Consider the following 15,828-nt stretch of genomic DNA (forward strand, 5'->3'; position numbering starts at 1 on the left):
CCTCACGCCCTGCCGATGATTGAGCAGCATAAGTTTTTGCTGAACCTCAGTCACGTCCGCCAGAGGGTCCACCCCCTTTTCCTCGACCTACTCCACGCCCGGTCGACGTATCGCGGGGTCTGTCTCCCCACCATTCAGACTTACTTGAGCTCTCACCGTTCCTTTCGTTGTTGGCAACCATGGTAACCGATCAGCAAGATTCGTCCGAGCTGCTTGATTATTGCAAGAAACACGTAGATGGACGATCGATGGCAGCGGGAGTTCGAGCGACAGCTTGTGGATGATCCTTCGATAGACGACGTGGTTTCGTGGAACGAGGACGATTCCACATTCCGGAGACTGGCCGAGTTCGCCAGAGATCTGCTTCCCAAATATTTCAAGCACAACAATTTTTCAAGCTTCGCTCGACAACTTAACACATATGGCTTCCGAAAGATTGTTCCCGATCGGTGGGAATTCGCAAATGACTACTTCCGTAGAGAAGAAAAAAAAACTTCTCTGCGACATTCATCGCTAGAAAATATCACCAACTGCAGTTGTATCTACTGTTACGACAGCCACGGCTCCGGCCGTTCGGACAGGGTCTCCGACGGATTCCGGTGATGACCAAGTGGTATCCTCGACTTCATCCCCATCGGTCGTTGCCGCTACAGTGTGTAGAACGACAAGTTGTAGCAACACGGCAGAGCTTCTCGATGAGAACGAACGGCTTAGGAAAGAGAATATGCATCTAATGCACGAATTAACACAGATGAAGAACCTTTGCAACAGTATCCTTGCTTTGATGACCAAGTATGCGAATAGCCAGGAAGAAAACGCTAGCTTCCTAGCAGAAAAGCCATCGTCTCCGCTGAATCTATTGCTAGTGAAGTGGTTTGGAGAGGAAAACGATGCTGATACCGGTGTGGGCCAGAGTCGAGTGAAGACGAAGGAGTAGGAAGTCAGCACAAAAAGGAAATAGGCTGTGGTCGGAACAAGATTTGTAGCTGAAAACCGTCGGTCGCCCAACGAACAGTAATCCATGCTTTGATACCAGGAGAAAACTTTTGTGGAGAATTTTGTCTTATTATGCAAGGCACAACCATATATATATATATATATATATATATATATATATATACATACAATCTACGCCTGAAATTTAGGACTAGGAGACTCAATAACCTAACCTACTAATCATAACTAGCTAAAGATGCCTAGAGAACTACCAGAATTTGCGCCTAGATACATGCTTATCCATACAAGATACATGCATGGGAGGATAAGAAACATCCAAGATACATGCATGCATGAGAGGAGTTCCCAATGCATGCAAAGTTCCTAGTCCATGACAAATTCTAATAGTATTTAAGTTAAAGCAACAATACATGCCTCGGCCCTTGGACAAGGTTCACTTGAGATTGTGGTTGGTTTGATAGAAAGTAACAAAAAAACATAAAGTTGAGGGAAAGTGTTTCTCTCTTACTTTTTGATCTCGGACAAGGTTTCCTTGAGACTGTGGTTGGTTTGATAGAAAGTAACAAAAAAAACATAAAGTTGAGGGAAAGTGTTTCTCTCTTACTTTTTGATGAGGGTCAATTTTCCCCTCCAGTTATATTTCGTTATGTGGTTACGAAAATGCTTTATAGCACCTTGGCGACACATGTGGTAGGACCTTGCTTGAATGCACTTCGACAGTTGGGTTTATGGAGCCTAACTGAACTTTAACCTCCTTAAGGGCGCCTCAGGTTCGGAGCACACATTTGACTTGACTACACCATGCTCCCGACCTGGGTAGCCTGTGACCCAAGGGAGCTCGATATGTTTGCAGCCTACATTGCATGCATACGCAAACACGATGCCTACCTAGCAACCATAAGTTTACTTACCCCACCTCGCGGGGGAGTAGATAAGGACACCCGCGAGACGCTCTACTTGTATCCCGGAAGCAACGGACGAATAGACATCAGCAGCCCGAATATGTCAGACACATCTTAACGGGTCTATATAAGGTTATACTCACATATATGCACATATATATGTCAGACACTTATTCACTTTGATTCCTATTTGCATACTTGCTCGTCACCTTGAAGAGCTCGGCCTATATTAACTTAAGCGTTGGAGACCCTTGCCCGGGACATCCACCTAGGCTCTCTAATATCGTCTTTCTGTAGATCAGCTACTTAGGTGGCATTCCGTAACAATGAATGGACTTCTAAACACCGAAAATGTTGCTTTTTCAGCGGATGGAGGTCGTTTGGTTCTGCCACTGAAGCATCCCTTTGAACATTGAAAACCCTCGAAATAATTCAGTGATTGAACTACCCTCCAAACGTGTTTGGAGGTAGAGGACGAAATCTCACTCCCGACTATGTCTTTCTATAAATTTTAAAGGGGAAAATTCCTTATGACTACCTTGTATTTTAGGGATTGTCTTGTCTATGCTGCGGTTAGACCTGTTCATGGGCTGGGCCGGGCCGGGCTTTTACTGTGTATTAACAAATTTTTTTAAGGCCTGAGCCTGAGCCCGGCCCGACCATCGGGCCTACAATTTGGGCCCGAGCCCGACCCTCATAAAAAGCCCGAAACCCGAGCTTGGGCCCGGGCCCGAAATTTAACCTATATTATTATTATTATTAATGTTGAAGCAGCTGAATAAAGAGAGAGATAGATTGAAATTATAAAGAAAAGAATAAAATATATATATATTAAATTATAAATATATATTTTAATAAATATTATATTATTTATATATTTTATAAAATATATAATACTGAATTGGGTCGGGCCGGGCTTTTTTGACAAATCCCGAGCCCGGCCCGAAACACAGTCGGGCTTACTGTGTTAAGTCCGAGGTCAGGCCCGCGGGCCTAATTATATGACCAAGCCTGGCCGGGGTGCGGGCCGGGCCGGGCCAGGCCGTCGGGCTACCCGGCCCATGAACAGGTCTAGCTGCGGTGGTTAAGAGTGTCGGGATGAGAAGTCTTGGATCGTACGAAGCATTGTCAAGGACAAATTTGAATCATGTCGAGATGAAGGCGTTGACGGGAATCCAGGCATTCTCTCCTCAACGTTGAAGAATCAAACTGTGATAACTGAAGAATCGAGAACGAAAGAAGGCATAATACCCCAAAACATAGAAGCTTGTCAGTGAAGAAGAAACTTCACATCCAGAACTAAAACCAATGTACAAATAAGGTAACCCAAATTCCATATTTATCTTCGCATTATTGCAGAAAATGGCATTGGAGTCATGACCCAAATTGTTCTTTAAGTTACATAATTTCTACTAAATCTCAGAAATCAAAAATCATATAATCAAAATCAAAATTGAAAGGAAAGAAAAGGGCGTGACCTAATTAACTAAAAAATCGGTAGCGATGATATCATTATTGACTTTGATGTGGCCTTTGAAGGTCGGTTAGGGTTGAAGGTTTAGAACTTAAGGTTCCGGCCTAACTTGCAACCCTGCCAGCCTCTGTTCAGTAGTCGCCAATAGCATGGGAACGAGATAACGTTGTTTCGAGACAAATAAATAAATAGATAAACCCAACAAACTCAAATATTTGACAATTAGAATTCGATTTCCCTACAACATCAACATTCTCGGAAGCTTGGATCACTGGCACAGCCTGGATGGCAACTGCCAGCTGTTGCCGCTCCTCATTTGAAGCATCTGTCCCAAGTGCTTTCTGTCTGATGAATCAAGAGAATGGTGTTATGCACTAACAGAATAGCAAACGGAGAAGAAGCCAAAGTGTGTTTTGTCTGATAAACACCGATAATGGCCATGGCAATCGGCAACTGTTGAATATTTGAGTTTGTGGGATTTATTTATTTCTTCTCAAAACAACGTTATCTCATTCCCATGCTATTGGCAGCTGCTGAATATTGTTTGTTTCAAAGATTGGATTGTACCTAGTTGTGCGAAATTCAAAGGCTGCATTGAATTGAAGTTAATAATGTTGTTGTCGCTATCAGATTTTTAATAGGGATACTGGAGTAGGAAATTGTAACAGCAATTGGTTCAGTTTTAAGGTAGAAGACAATGAATGGAACAAAACCCATTTAACAAAACCCTAAAATAAAATGTACTGATCAGGAATTTTCCCATTTAACAAAATCCAAAATTGGTCATCATCTTCCTCCACCCTTCCATAACCGGAAAATGTTAATAACCTTACACCCTGTTACGGTGCTCATCTTTGCACCATCATCCTTGTGCTCCTTTTCTCGATCTCACTTCTCTATAGTCGACTCAGTTTTGATCGACGGTCCCAGGTATACCCATTCTCCTCTTCAAGATTAGGGTAGGAGATTTTTCTGTTCTAAATCTAGATTTCTCACAAGATTCCTCCAATGAACTTGATGAACTCGTTGCCAATCCATTATTAGATGTAGACGACAATGGTTTCAGTAACGGAAATGATGATCAGATTGATGAGCTGGATGTTGTAGAAGAAGAGAGTGATGATCAGTCTAAGGTTTTGAATAAAGAGGAGATTCTAAGAGGAGTGGATGAAGAGGAATCATAGTTGACGGTGTGGATTAGAATAGAAATAAGAGGTTGGGTTATTACTGGGATCATCCGATCATGTTCTAGGAGTGACAGAAATGGGCGTTTGATAAGTGTTCGATTGTTGAATAGTGGGATGACTATTCTGATTCTACTTTTGATCTGGATTCAAAGGATTGAAGTAAAATTATGTTTGTTTTTGATAATCAGAGGAGACACATTGTTGAAGATGGATTGAAGACAAAACCATTGGGAATTTTAGAGAAGCAAAGAAGCCCCATATGATTCCTAAGGCTCAATTTGAAAGGAGTAAAAATGCAAATTTGTAGAGCGTAAAACCTTGTATTTTATATTATTTTGTATGTATTTACATTGTACATATTTATATTTGTACTCCTTTCAAATTGAGCCCAAGTGATTGGAGATGGTCATGGTCATTACTCTTCTGCTAGGAAGAGGGGTAAACATAGACTGCCAAACTTTATTTACCAAATGCCACCTTGATTGGAAACCAAGCTCCAAGTCATCTCTGCCAGCAGGGATCGTGATTTTTATCCATCATCACTTCCCATCAATTAAACATAGACCGATAACCAACCAAGGGCTGGCCGTTTGTGTGTTAGCTGGTTTGTTCCAGCGTTAACACAGAATCGAATCCCACAACCTACACTTTGGGAAAAAGGGGTGAAGGGGGAAGTTATTAATGGTGCATGGCACTCAATACCAAAAAAAAAATGTATATGAAATGTGCAATAACACATGCAGAAGCATCACAAAAACAAGTAATACACTCGACAATGCTTCAAAAGCTCCTCGCAATTATTTTTCTTTTGTGATGCTATCTACAATTTCACATTTCAAGAACGTTGTGAATTTGTAGGGTTAAAAAGAAGGCCATTACCCTTTATCCAGTGCCGCTCTCACTTAAATGAGGTTTTGGGAGGGACTGATCGGGTACCCGAATTTTTTGCATTTTTTCACTAAGATGTGATCCCAACTTTCTTTAATAGAAGAAGTAGGGATTTGAGATCGCTCATTCATTATCAAAGTTTGGATGGTTGATAAAGAAAATTAGATGACACTCAAAGGGTATTTGTGTCTTTTCAAATGCTACTTAACGGCTGATTAATGGTAGATGCTAGATTGACACATTTTGAAAGATCGGGTACTAAATTGTCGTTTGTTAAAGTTTGGGGACCAAAGTGACACTAGGCCCAAAGTAGAGGGTACTAATTTGGAATTTTCGCTAATAGCAACAACATGTATTGGAAACAAACAACACAATCTTACCCATGCACATGTAGGAGGAGGAGAATTCACATCTGCACCTCACTGAGTGTGCCCAAAAACGCCCCACAACACATCCAATTATGTATTGGGAGGATCGCAATGACAAGTACAAGAGATGTACCCAATGCACGCATGTGGGGCATTTTAGGGGCGCGCTCAGTGAGGTGCAGATGTCAACTTGGAGGAGAAGTACTACTTAGACTTAGATAAAAATAGTATATTAGCTAGACCTATTCATGGGCCAGGCCAGGCCGGGCTTTTACACTTCATTAATGGAAATTTGTTAGGCCCGAGCCCGTGGACTCACCGCCGGTGATTGTATTCGCTGGAGCTGAGTTCGCGGTGACTGAGCTATGACCTACGATTTTAACAGTGATCAGTTCACGTCTGAGCAAGAGAGAGAGAGAACTCACCACCGTCGCTGGTGTCTGAGATTTGAAAGAGAAGAGGAACGAGAGAGAGAAAGAGAGAGAGAGAGAGAGAGAGAGAGAGAGGACTCACCGTCGGAGTTGTTGTGCCGGTGAACATTCGCCGCTTCGCCGGTTTTGTGGCTGCTTGAGAGTGTGAGGACTGAGAACTGTGGAGGATGTGGAGAAGAAAGGTTTGGCTAGAAAAAGAGGTGAAAGAAAGAGGGGTATTCGACTGGGTTTTTAGCTTTAATTATAGGTTGGGCCAGGCTATTTCGGTAAATCCCGAGCCCGGCTCGAATTTATTACGGGCCGGGCTTTTTGACCTGAGGTTAAGCCACGGGCCCATTTGTGTGTTCAAACCCGTCCGCGGGCCGGCCCGTCGGGCCACTCGGCCCATGAACAGTTCTAATATTAGCTAAGAGAACAAAATAATAATTCTTTACATCTACTGTATCTGGAGGATAATGATTTGCATAATATGTTTGCTCCATTGTGCAACCTGATGTGCTTTAACATTAAAACTCCTACTTATAACCATGAGTTTTATAAACTGTAAAGAGTAAAATAAGTTTTGGGTCTGCATTAACAGCCCCAAGTTCCACCAATGTAGAGAAGTTCTGTTCGTTGTATTTTTTTGTCAAGCCAAACACAGCCTTAGAAGATTTAGAAGATTGCGTGCGGAATCTCCGGATCCGGAAGTCCTGGATTTCCAATTGGCAGGAAATGGCCTTTGTTCCAACTTCCAACTTCCCAATCGCTAGCGTAAAACTCGATTGAGTGAAAACCGAAAATCCAACCCAACCAATCCAACAGGCCCATAGCCGATCAACTTCCACATTTCGAAACCTGATGGTTGGAAGTTGGAACAAGCACTCGATCTACTAAACCCTAAAACCCTAACGGAAGAAGAGAGCAGCGGACCACCAAAGCACAGGCAAAGAATTGCTGTCCGAGGAGAATGGAAGAATCTTTCGTCGAAGAGACAGAAAACAATAAAGAAACTGAGGTTGCTCCAGCCCTAATTGCAGTTCATCCGACAGAGAAATCTGTGGCTGTTGCTGTCGGCTCGGAGCTTCGTGTCTTTGATTTGCAGTAAGTTCTCCCTCTCCCTCTCTCTCTCTCTCTCTCTCTCTCTTCCTTCCACCCCCTTCTCTATCCATATGTGTGTGTATGTGTGCAAAATGACGATTTGTATAAAAAAATGCTTAAATCTTATATTTGATGCCTCATGACAACACTAATAACTCTAAAACGGTATGATATCCTGAAAATTAATCATGAACAAGTAGCTCTTCATGAGAGGGGAAAAGAGCCCAAGCAAATCAAGTCTTTCAATCAGCATTAAGATTGTTCCTAAACTACACTTCACCCCAACATTTGAAATGATTGATGCGTTCCTGTATTTAATGGTGGTAATGTGAACTTTGGATCACAGATGAACATTTGGGCCTGAAATGATTGACCTCCATTTGTTATGTCAAATAAATGGAGTATAGTTAACTTTGAAAATTTTGATTTCATTTAGGCCTATTACTGCCTCTTTAACCAAACACCACATTAGCGGACTATTTTTTTTTAAATCTTCAATGGATTGGGAAAAGAATTAAAGTTTTGGTTACCTAAGTGGAATTTAACTTTGATACAGAAAATTAGGCTCAGTTTGGAAGGAGTACAAATGCAAATTTGTAGAGTGCAAAACCTTGTATTTTGTATGTATTTGCACTGTACATATTTGTATTTATACTCCTTCCAAACTGAGCCTTAGTGACTACATCAAACACTTTATAATAGCTAAATTTAGTAAAGTGCAATTTCTAGGTCAGTAGACTTGTCAACTTTCTATATCTGTTAAAATTATGTTGTTGGGAATCATGGAGTTAAATTGAGGGTAAGATGTTCATTGTTATTTTTCTCAAAAAAAAAAAAAAAAAAGATTCTAGGTTACATGGACGACTACATTGATTGCTCTTTCAAATCACATTCTACACTTCTGAAAGTTAGAACATTATTCTGAAATAAAAAAGGCTTGCTGATTCGTTCCTTTCTTTGCAGTGGAGATTGCTCAGTTTCATTGGTGGATGATTCTGGAAGGTCTTTTCATACTGATTCCATAAAAGCAATTCGGTTTGGTGCAAAAGGAAGGCTCTTTGCATCTGCTGGTGATGACAAGCTTGTCAAGATTTGGACTACTGATTCCTGGCATTGCATACGTACAGTGTAAGTCTATCTGTGTTTGTTTTATTGTTTATGCTGAGAGACATATTGATAGTCTTCAAGGGTCCATCCATACTCATGATTCAAATTTGGAGTCTTAGGACAAGAATTGAAGTCTTCTCACTTGCAAGAATGCCATTATTGATTTGTCTGATCAGATGACCTTAAACTTTGATTCTGTTGCCATCTGTTTAGTGACTACTGACTAGATAACATGTGGGGGAAAAATAATCTTTAAAATATGTGACCATTCCATCAGACATTATTTTATTGATCTCTAACAGGTGATATTCACCGAATGTTGGGCCTGATTTCTGGATGCTGCTTGGGGGTGGTTTGGATTTAATAGCTAGAAGAGGAAGAGTAAGAACTGTGGGGGATGTCCATAACCATAGTTTTCAAGGTGCCAAGGCGAGGCTAGGCGACAAGGGGGTGCCCAGTCGCCTAGTTGCCTAGGCGATGGACTTTTTTATGTAGAAAACGTAGATCCTAGGGTAGTTCCCTAGGTACCATAACCATATTTCCTTAATAATTATTCATAACTTTCGTAAGAAAAGTATAGAGCATAGTTGCCTAGGCGCCTAGGCGACCACAGGGCTCTCAATCGCCTAGGTGACTAGGCGATGGAATTTGAAAGTATAAAATATATATCCCTACTCCTCTTAAGCTATGTTATTGGTTTTTTATACTAACAAACATACCTGTATGCTAGCTATTAGCAATAAAATCTTCGAATAAAACCCAAAATGCCATAGCTAGCATCCAGGCCAAAAAAAATGGGGGATTGCAGATAAGAAAAGAGTGAAAAATAAGGGGGCGGAGCCCCTGTTTTGTTCACAACATAAGTTGTCCAAGAGGACGATGTGGACTGTGTTTAAGGGGGTGGAGACCCTGTTCCAGGCTAAAAAAAATGGAGGAGGATTGTTAAGAAGAAGAAGGAGGCAGAGCCCCTGTTTCATCCCAAAAGAAGGAGGCGGAGCCCCTGTTTCATCCCAAAAGAAGAAGAAGAAGAACGTACCAGGAGGTCTTCTCGTCATCGTTTTCTCTTCTCACTCTCGTTTTCTCTTTTCTTTTATTAAAGTAAAAGAGAATTACTTTAATAAAAAAAAGATAATATACAACAGGGTGTATTGTAATAAGATAAAACAAACCAATAAAAATGATATAATACATATGCACATTCAAAAAAATAGTATAGCATATATATGTGTGAGCGCCTAATACAAAAACACCTAGGCGTTGGGCGAGGCAACTTCTAAAAATTGCCTAGTCGCCTTGACAACTATGGTATAGAGTTCATGTTAAAGTATAGAAAATCAACATATTAATGAGAAGAAGAAAAAGAAGGAAAAGAACGTTCAAAAAATATAAGGGTTGAACCCTTATTTTTGTTATAGGAAAAGAAGAAAAAAAAAGTAGTAGTAGAAAATGTGTTGATTAGACAAAATTTTAAGTTCTTCCTTACTTATTGGTTCAGATTTTAAAGTTTTTGAGGGTTCAATACAGCATTTACCAATGTTTGTATTGATTAAACCCTAACAAATAAGAAAATAATAAAAAGGAATTAGTATATAAACACACAAAATGAATATTTTAGTTTAATAGTGCCTATTTTATAATTATAATGTCAAAAAATAAAGAATAAAAAGTATTTTATAATACGTAGTACAAAACTGCTTGGCGATTAGGCAAAGCGAACCTCAAAGGGCGCCTTGTTGCCTAGGCGCCGCCTTGACAACTATGTCCGTAACTCACACAGTTATTTTATCAGGCAGCGCTGATTTTATTTTTCTTTGCACTTTTGATGCCATCATGCCACTAGTGATGCCATCATGCCACTAGTGATTTAGAAGGCGCGCCTAGGCACTCAGGCGATCCTAGGTCCTAGGCGCAACACTTTCAAAAGGCATGCGTCTAGTGTGCATAGGTGTGCACTCGATGCGCCTTGCGCTTCATCCCAGGCTTGTGCCTTTTTTTAATTTTTTTATGCATTTCGCTCACTTTGCTCACACACCGAAGCTCTAAGAATCCCATATTTGCTAATGTTGTTCATTCATTCATCATAGTAAAATATCTTCTTAAAAGACAATTAACCTTATAAAATCATTTATTTTTGTATAAAGATTAAGAATTTAAGACCCTAACATGGATTTGTTTGGGCTTGCCTCGAGTGGCTTGGTACAGAGGTGGCTTGTAGAATCAAGAATGCAAGATGCTTTATGTCACACTAGCTATTTTAACTAATGCAATTGAGGAAAAAAAATAAATTGTGGGTTTTACATTCTTGAAAATGTTTTATATGTTTAATTTTATTTATATTATGATTAGTATTTTTATTTTTTTGCATTTTTTGAATTTTTTGTCATTTTTGTGCCTTGCTTCAAAAAGTCACACACCTTGCCTTGTGCCTCAGGCGCAAATTGCCCCTTGCGCTTTTTTTGTGCCTTGTGCTTTTAAAACACTAATGCCACTTGAGTAGGTAGGATTGGGTTGGGTTGAGGACCAACCCAGTCCCAGTCTAAAAGTCAATGTGTAACCTGAGCGCACTCATTATTGGGTTTGAATTTAACATACTTAAGCTAGACTGACTCAGGTTGTGTCAGTCTTGGTCAGGTTAGCTTGTAAGAGCTTATCTGTTAAAAATAGGTCAATGTGAATATAATAGGATTCTAATCACATTTGTGATGCTCCATTGTTTGTATGTCCTGTAAATTGAATATAGTTATGCACATTTACATATAACATGCATTAATAAATTGTGCATTTTGGGCTAAAGTTGGATCTTCTTGCCTAGCTCATCAATGCAAGCCCCTCGCATTTGAGTTTCCTGACTCAAGTGTGACCTGTTTGAAATGGTTCAGACAGTCTAGCTCAAGGTTAGGTCTGACTCAAGTTTCACTCATAATCTCTATCGCTTTTACATATCAAAGTTTACAACTTTTACTTGTTTTGCTTGTTATTTTTGTTGTTTTTTGTATGAAGAGATTTTTTTTCATCATTATTCTTATTTATATGGTTTTGGTTGCCAAAATGATGCAGGTGCTCTGAAAAGCGTGTGAGTGCAGTTGCTATAAGTCATGATGGTCTTTTTGTTTGTTTTGCTGACAAATTTGGTGTAGTTTGGGTTGTGGGTCTAGATGATAACAGTGAAAATCAGTCTTCTATCAATACAAAGGGAGCACCGATCCTTGCTCATTATTGTAGTATCATAACTTCTCTGGTATGGAACTTTACTATATTTTGCCCATTCCTAATCTTTTATTTTTCTTTTAGATGAAGCAATTGGCTTTTATTTGATTGGTAAATGAAGCAATTGATTTTTACATAATGAGTATCAAGTAGGCTTTTTGATGGATTTAATAGGCTAGTTATGTTTTGATGACTATGGTTAGAACTCAGAACTCATTGAGTTAATAGATGGGAAAGAGAATCTGTTTCTTTTCACTTTAAGCTGAAAGGAGATGAGAAAGTGAAAGCAAGTTTTTCAGTTTCTCATGTTATGTGGTTCTTTTAATGATTGCTTTTTTAGATTAAATTACCGCCCTAAATATCATTGTTATTTATTTTCACTTTCCATTTCATGTGCAGGAATTTTCTCCTGATGGGCAATTCATTGTTAGTGCTGATCGGGATTTTAAAATTCGAGTAATTCAATTTCCTGGTTCTCCAATGGTATATTCATCTCCCTGTATAGTTTCACTGTGTCCTTTACACTTATTGTTCTTCTTTTGGCAGGTTACATTGTTCCCTAAGAAACCTCTAAATGGAGCTCATGAGATACAAAGTTTTTGCCTGGGTCATACAGAGTAAATTTCTATATGCATTTTCAATTTTGTCTCTTCTGATGGTCATTTATTTCTTGGTATATTTATCTCCCTACCCAAGAAAAGGAAAAAAAACAAGAAATAAAAAAAGTTCAACATTAGAGGATAAAACCAACTGGCAACACTAGAGGGAAAGTAAATTGTGATGGCATGTGAAAAGAAAAAAAAAAACAATAGATGCACCATTGATGTGGAGTGAGGTGGTAGAAACTGAAGTTTCTAAAGAGACAAAGGAGAGGCCCGGAAGAATACCATCGACAATTATATTTAGATTTGTTAGTATCCATCTTATCTGAATACCAATGAGACTAGGGAGTGAGGGAAGCCTCTTTCTCTTGCTTGGAGGGGTGTTTAGGGGAGACTGATTTACAGCCATATTCATGTATGTATTGGCAGGTTTGTATCCTGCCTCGCCTTTGTTTGTTCTTCAGATTATCCAAATGGGTTTCTTCTCTCTGGCAGTGGTGATTCAACTGTAAGTTCATAATTTGGCAGTCCAAATCTTTATGCTATTTATAGGAAACCTAGTGTAACTACTGGTCTACTTTACTATTGCAGGTCCGCTTGTGGGATTTTACTTCTGGATCCCTTCTTGATACCTGTGAAGTTGGGGCAGAGGTAACTCATTTATTCTGTTAGTGAGTTGTTATTCTTCATCTAAATAACCCATGGTAGAAGGAAATGAATAACACAAAATGTTTGAGATATGGAAATTAATACTCTTTTTATTTTCAGCCTTCTCTAATCACCTGATAATGACATATTTGCTTTACTTGCTTTTCAAAGGCAGGACTTGTAGAATCTGATAGAGAAGAAGTCTGCCAGCCTGCTGTCACTGATATTTGTGCCTCTTCTGATGGTTCATTAGTTGCAGTGGCCATACAGAGGCAAGTTCCTTAGCATTTTTGTACATATCTTACCTTGCAAAGGGGTTTTCAATGGATACATCGGCTCAGGTGTTGAGACGCCGTTTGCATATTTCTTGTTTATATTTGGTTTTGATGAAATACTTTTGATTACTGATCAAAAAATAGAATCATTTCCTCAGTACTTCTAACGGTGTTTTTCAAATTTAGCTTGCATGGAGTAATGCTTCTGAGCTGTGACCTTTCTATGGGAAGACTTTCTGTTGTCAAGGTAAGTATGTCAATTTCCACAAACATGGATAAATGTTCTGAGGGAAAAATATAGCATTGTGGATAACTACTGAAATAACAAAAGCTATGAAACCTGATTTATGTTGTCAGCTATGTTTTCAATTTGATCTTACTCATAGTGACACCTCCCAAGCATTTGACTGTGAAACTATATCTTGTTTTACTGGAAGAGTCACCCTGTATATTTTTTATTTCACAATGGATGTAATTTTTGCAGGTGGTTTCAATGGATATTTCCATCCCTACAAGTCTAGGGATGAGCTCTGCAGATCACTTGTGGATGGTCACTGGTGTCTCCAGTATACCTGGCACCAAATTTCCATCATTGGCCCGTGTGAGGGTTTTCTCTGGTTTGCAGAAGGATAATCTAAACACTAGCAAATGTGGACCAATTTTGTTGAAAGATACTGATGTTCCAGGGGGAGAAAAGTTACTTGAAAAATTACAGGGGAGTCTGTCCATTGTGGAAGAAGAAAAGGTGTTGGAAGAAGCGGCTGAAGCAGTGAAGACAGCAATGCATAATTTGTTAATTAAAAGGCCGTATTCTGTAGAGAAGCGTGAGTTAAGAAAGAGGAGCAGAAATGATAGAAAGCTGAAAAGTTGTTAGTAGGTTTTATATGGTAAGGACATCATTTCCTTTTAAACCTTTTTAGTGGCAGAATTTTTCAAACCACTCCATTTTTAGTTTTGTTTGTAATATCAATATTTAAAGAATTTTTTTTTTTAGAGCAACATTTCTTTATAAGCTGTTTTCATAGGCAGGATTTTTCAAACCACTCCCCTTTTAATTTTATTTGTAATATCAATATTTAAGGAAAGAGGGAAGAAGGGAAGCCTTTGTAGTTTGTAACTTTGTATGCATGTAGAATGACCCTTGTTAGATTTGGCATTTATTGGAATCCCCCCCCTCCCTTTTTCAGTTGGTCTGAGAACTGTCTTTTAGCTTATCTTTTTGTGATTTTTTGATATATTAATACCCCTCCCCTCTTCTCTGTTCTCATAATAGGTCTGAAGTTTTTTTTTTATTTTTTTATTTTTTTTTGGGGGGGGTGGGGGTACCAGCAAATTTTATTTAGAAAAATTTCAATGTTCATGCATTGCATTGCTAGTGTAAAATTAAAATGAGAACAATGATTTTTTTTCATGCATTACATTGCATGGCTAGTGTAAAATTTCAATGTTCATGCATTGCTTACTTTACTCCAACAGAAACTGGTAGCGGTTGATTCCTTACCGCCGGATCAGACAGGGTGTTGGGGTTCTGGGATACGGCCTTAAGATTTCAGAGGATTGTTGTCGATAAAAATGAGAAAAAGAATAAGAAAAGGGGAAGAAGAAGAAGGTGGATGAGAAAGAGAAGAAGAAGAATTTATCGTCAGTCTCTGGTCGTCGATTGATGCCTCACGCTCAACTTCAATTGTTGTTGTGGCCGGTGGTCTAGTTACAGTATATTGAGATTTGAGAGAGAGTGGGAGGGGAGTTCGAATGAGAGAGGAAAGTATTATTGAGTTTTATTGTTTTTTTTTTTGTCTTTTAGTGGCTGGTCAACCAGTTGGACCATTATTAACCGAGCAGCCCCGTTAAACTCCTGTTAACTTACTAAGATGACGTCTTCATTTTTCATTGGCAGATGCACGCTTCCTGTGCAGCGAAGGGTCCACAGGATTCACGCTCAATGCATGTTGTTGTTTGGTTCACACATCAGAGCCACATCAGCCATCAAACTTGAAAATGTCTTGAGAAAGAAGGTCAAAACTCAAAAATGACGATTTCTCAGATAGGCTGATTTTTTAGAAAATGGCAATTTTTTTTTTTAATTCTTTGAGAAAACGGCTAACCAAACAGCATACAGCATATACTGTTTTTTTTTTTTTTTTTTGTCATTTTTTCAAAAATCTGATGTGGCTTGGCGCTATTTTGTGAGAAAACGACAATAAAACCAAGCACAACCAATGTTTATCATACGAAGCATATCAATACTAAACATGCATACAAACCACAAAAGGAGAGCAGATTATGATTTCTTTAAAGAAAAAAAAAAACAGTTTTCTATGAAGATGAAATTTATCTTCAAAACTTTGAAGCTTATTCGTGTTAGTCCATACCGTGATAATTGGTGCTTTTAGACTCTTATAGAGTCATCTTCGGTCACTTACACACCATTTATATGAGATTCTCTGGTCAGATATCCAAGCCTATTTTCTGAAAAAACATGGGAAGTTTCACCAGTTTACAAGGGAAATTTGGAGTATTCTTCCCTTACTATATCACTACTATTTATCTTCATGAAGTCGAGAATCTTTTAGAAAACCAAAATGCAGTTCATGGTCCAATAACCATAATAAGTGCATTAGCATTTTTGAAGAACCTGATGATATTGGAATGAAGAATGATGCCTTGAGATTTTGCCTGTTAGACTATACTTCTGCAAATTA

At 39.0% G+C, this 15,828-nt stretch overlaps 2 protein-coding genes across 3 annotated transcripts; both read left to right on the forward strand.

The window, feature by feature from the left end:
* The first annotated feature begins 237 nt into the window (after positions 1-237).
* Positions 238-937, forward strand: LOC104596671 (heat stress transcription factor B-2b-like). The gene is given in 2 exon segments (XM_088899593.1): positions 238-486; positions 488-937. Coding segments are annotated over 2 exon segments (699 nt in total).
* Positions 938-6,661: 5,724 nt separating this feature from the next.
* TRM82 (Transducin/WD40 repeat-like superfamily protein) lies at positions 6,662-15,209 on the forward strand. 2 transcript variants are annotated; one of them, XM_010257795.3, is made up of 11 exons: positions 6,662-7,290; positions 8,251-8,415; positions 11,452-11,632; positions 12,001-12,057; positions 12,148-12,218; positions 12,633-12,711; positions 12,795-12,854; positions 13,023-13,123; positions 13,313-13,373; positions 13,611-14,013; positions 14,603-15,209. In XM_010257795.3, exons 1-10 carry the CDS (start codon positions 7,157-7,159, stop codon positions 13,998-14,000), a joined length of 1,299 nt encoding a protein of 432 aa, XP_010256097.1. In that variant the 5' UTR covers positions 6,662-7,156; the 3' UTR covers positions 14,001-14,013; positions 14,603-15,209. The 2 variants fall into 2 exon arrangements, with proteins under 2 accessions (XP_010256097.1, XP_088751276.1); XM_088895150.1 differs by lacking the exon at positions 14,603-15,209 and having other exon boundaries at positions 13,611-14,243.
* The last annotated feature ends 619 nt before the right edge of the window (positions 15,210-15,828 follow it).

The sequence above is a fragment of the Nelumbo nucifera genome, chromosome 1, assembly GCF_055504915.1.
Source record: "Nelumbo nucifera cultivar China Antique chromosome 1, China Antique-T2T, whole genome shotgun sequence".
NCBI lineage: Eukaryota > Viridiplantae > Streptophyta > Magnoliopsida > Proteales > Nelumbonaceae > Nelumbo > Nelumbo nucifera.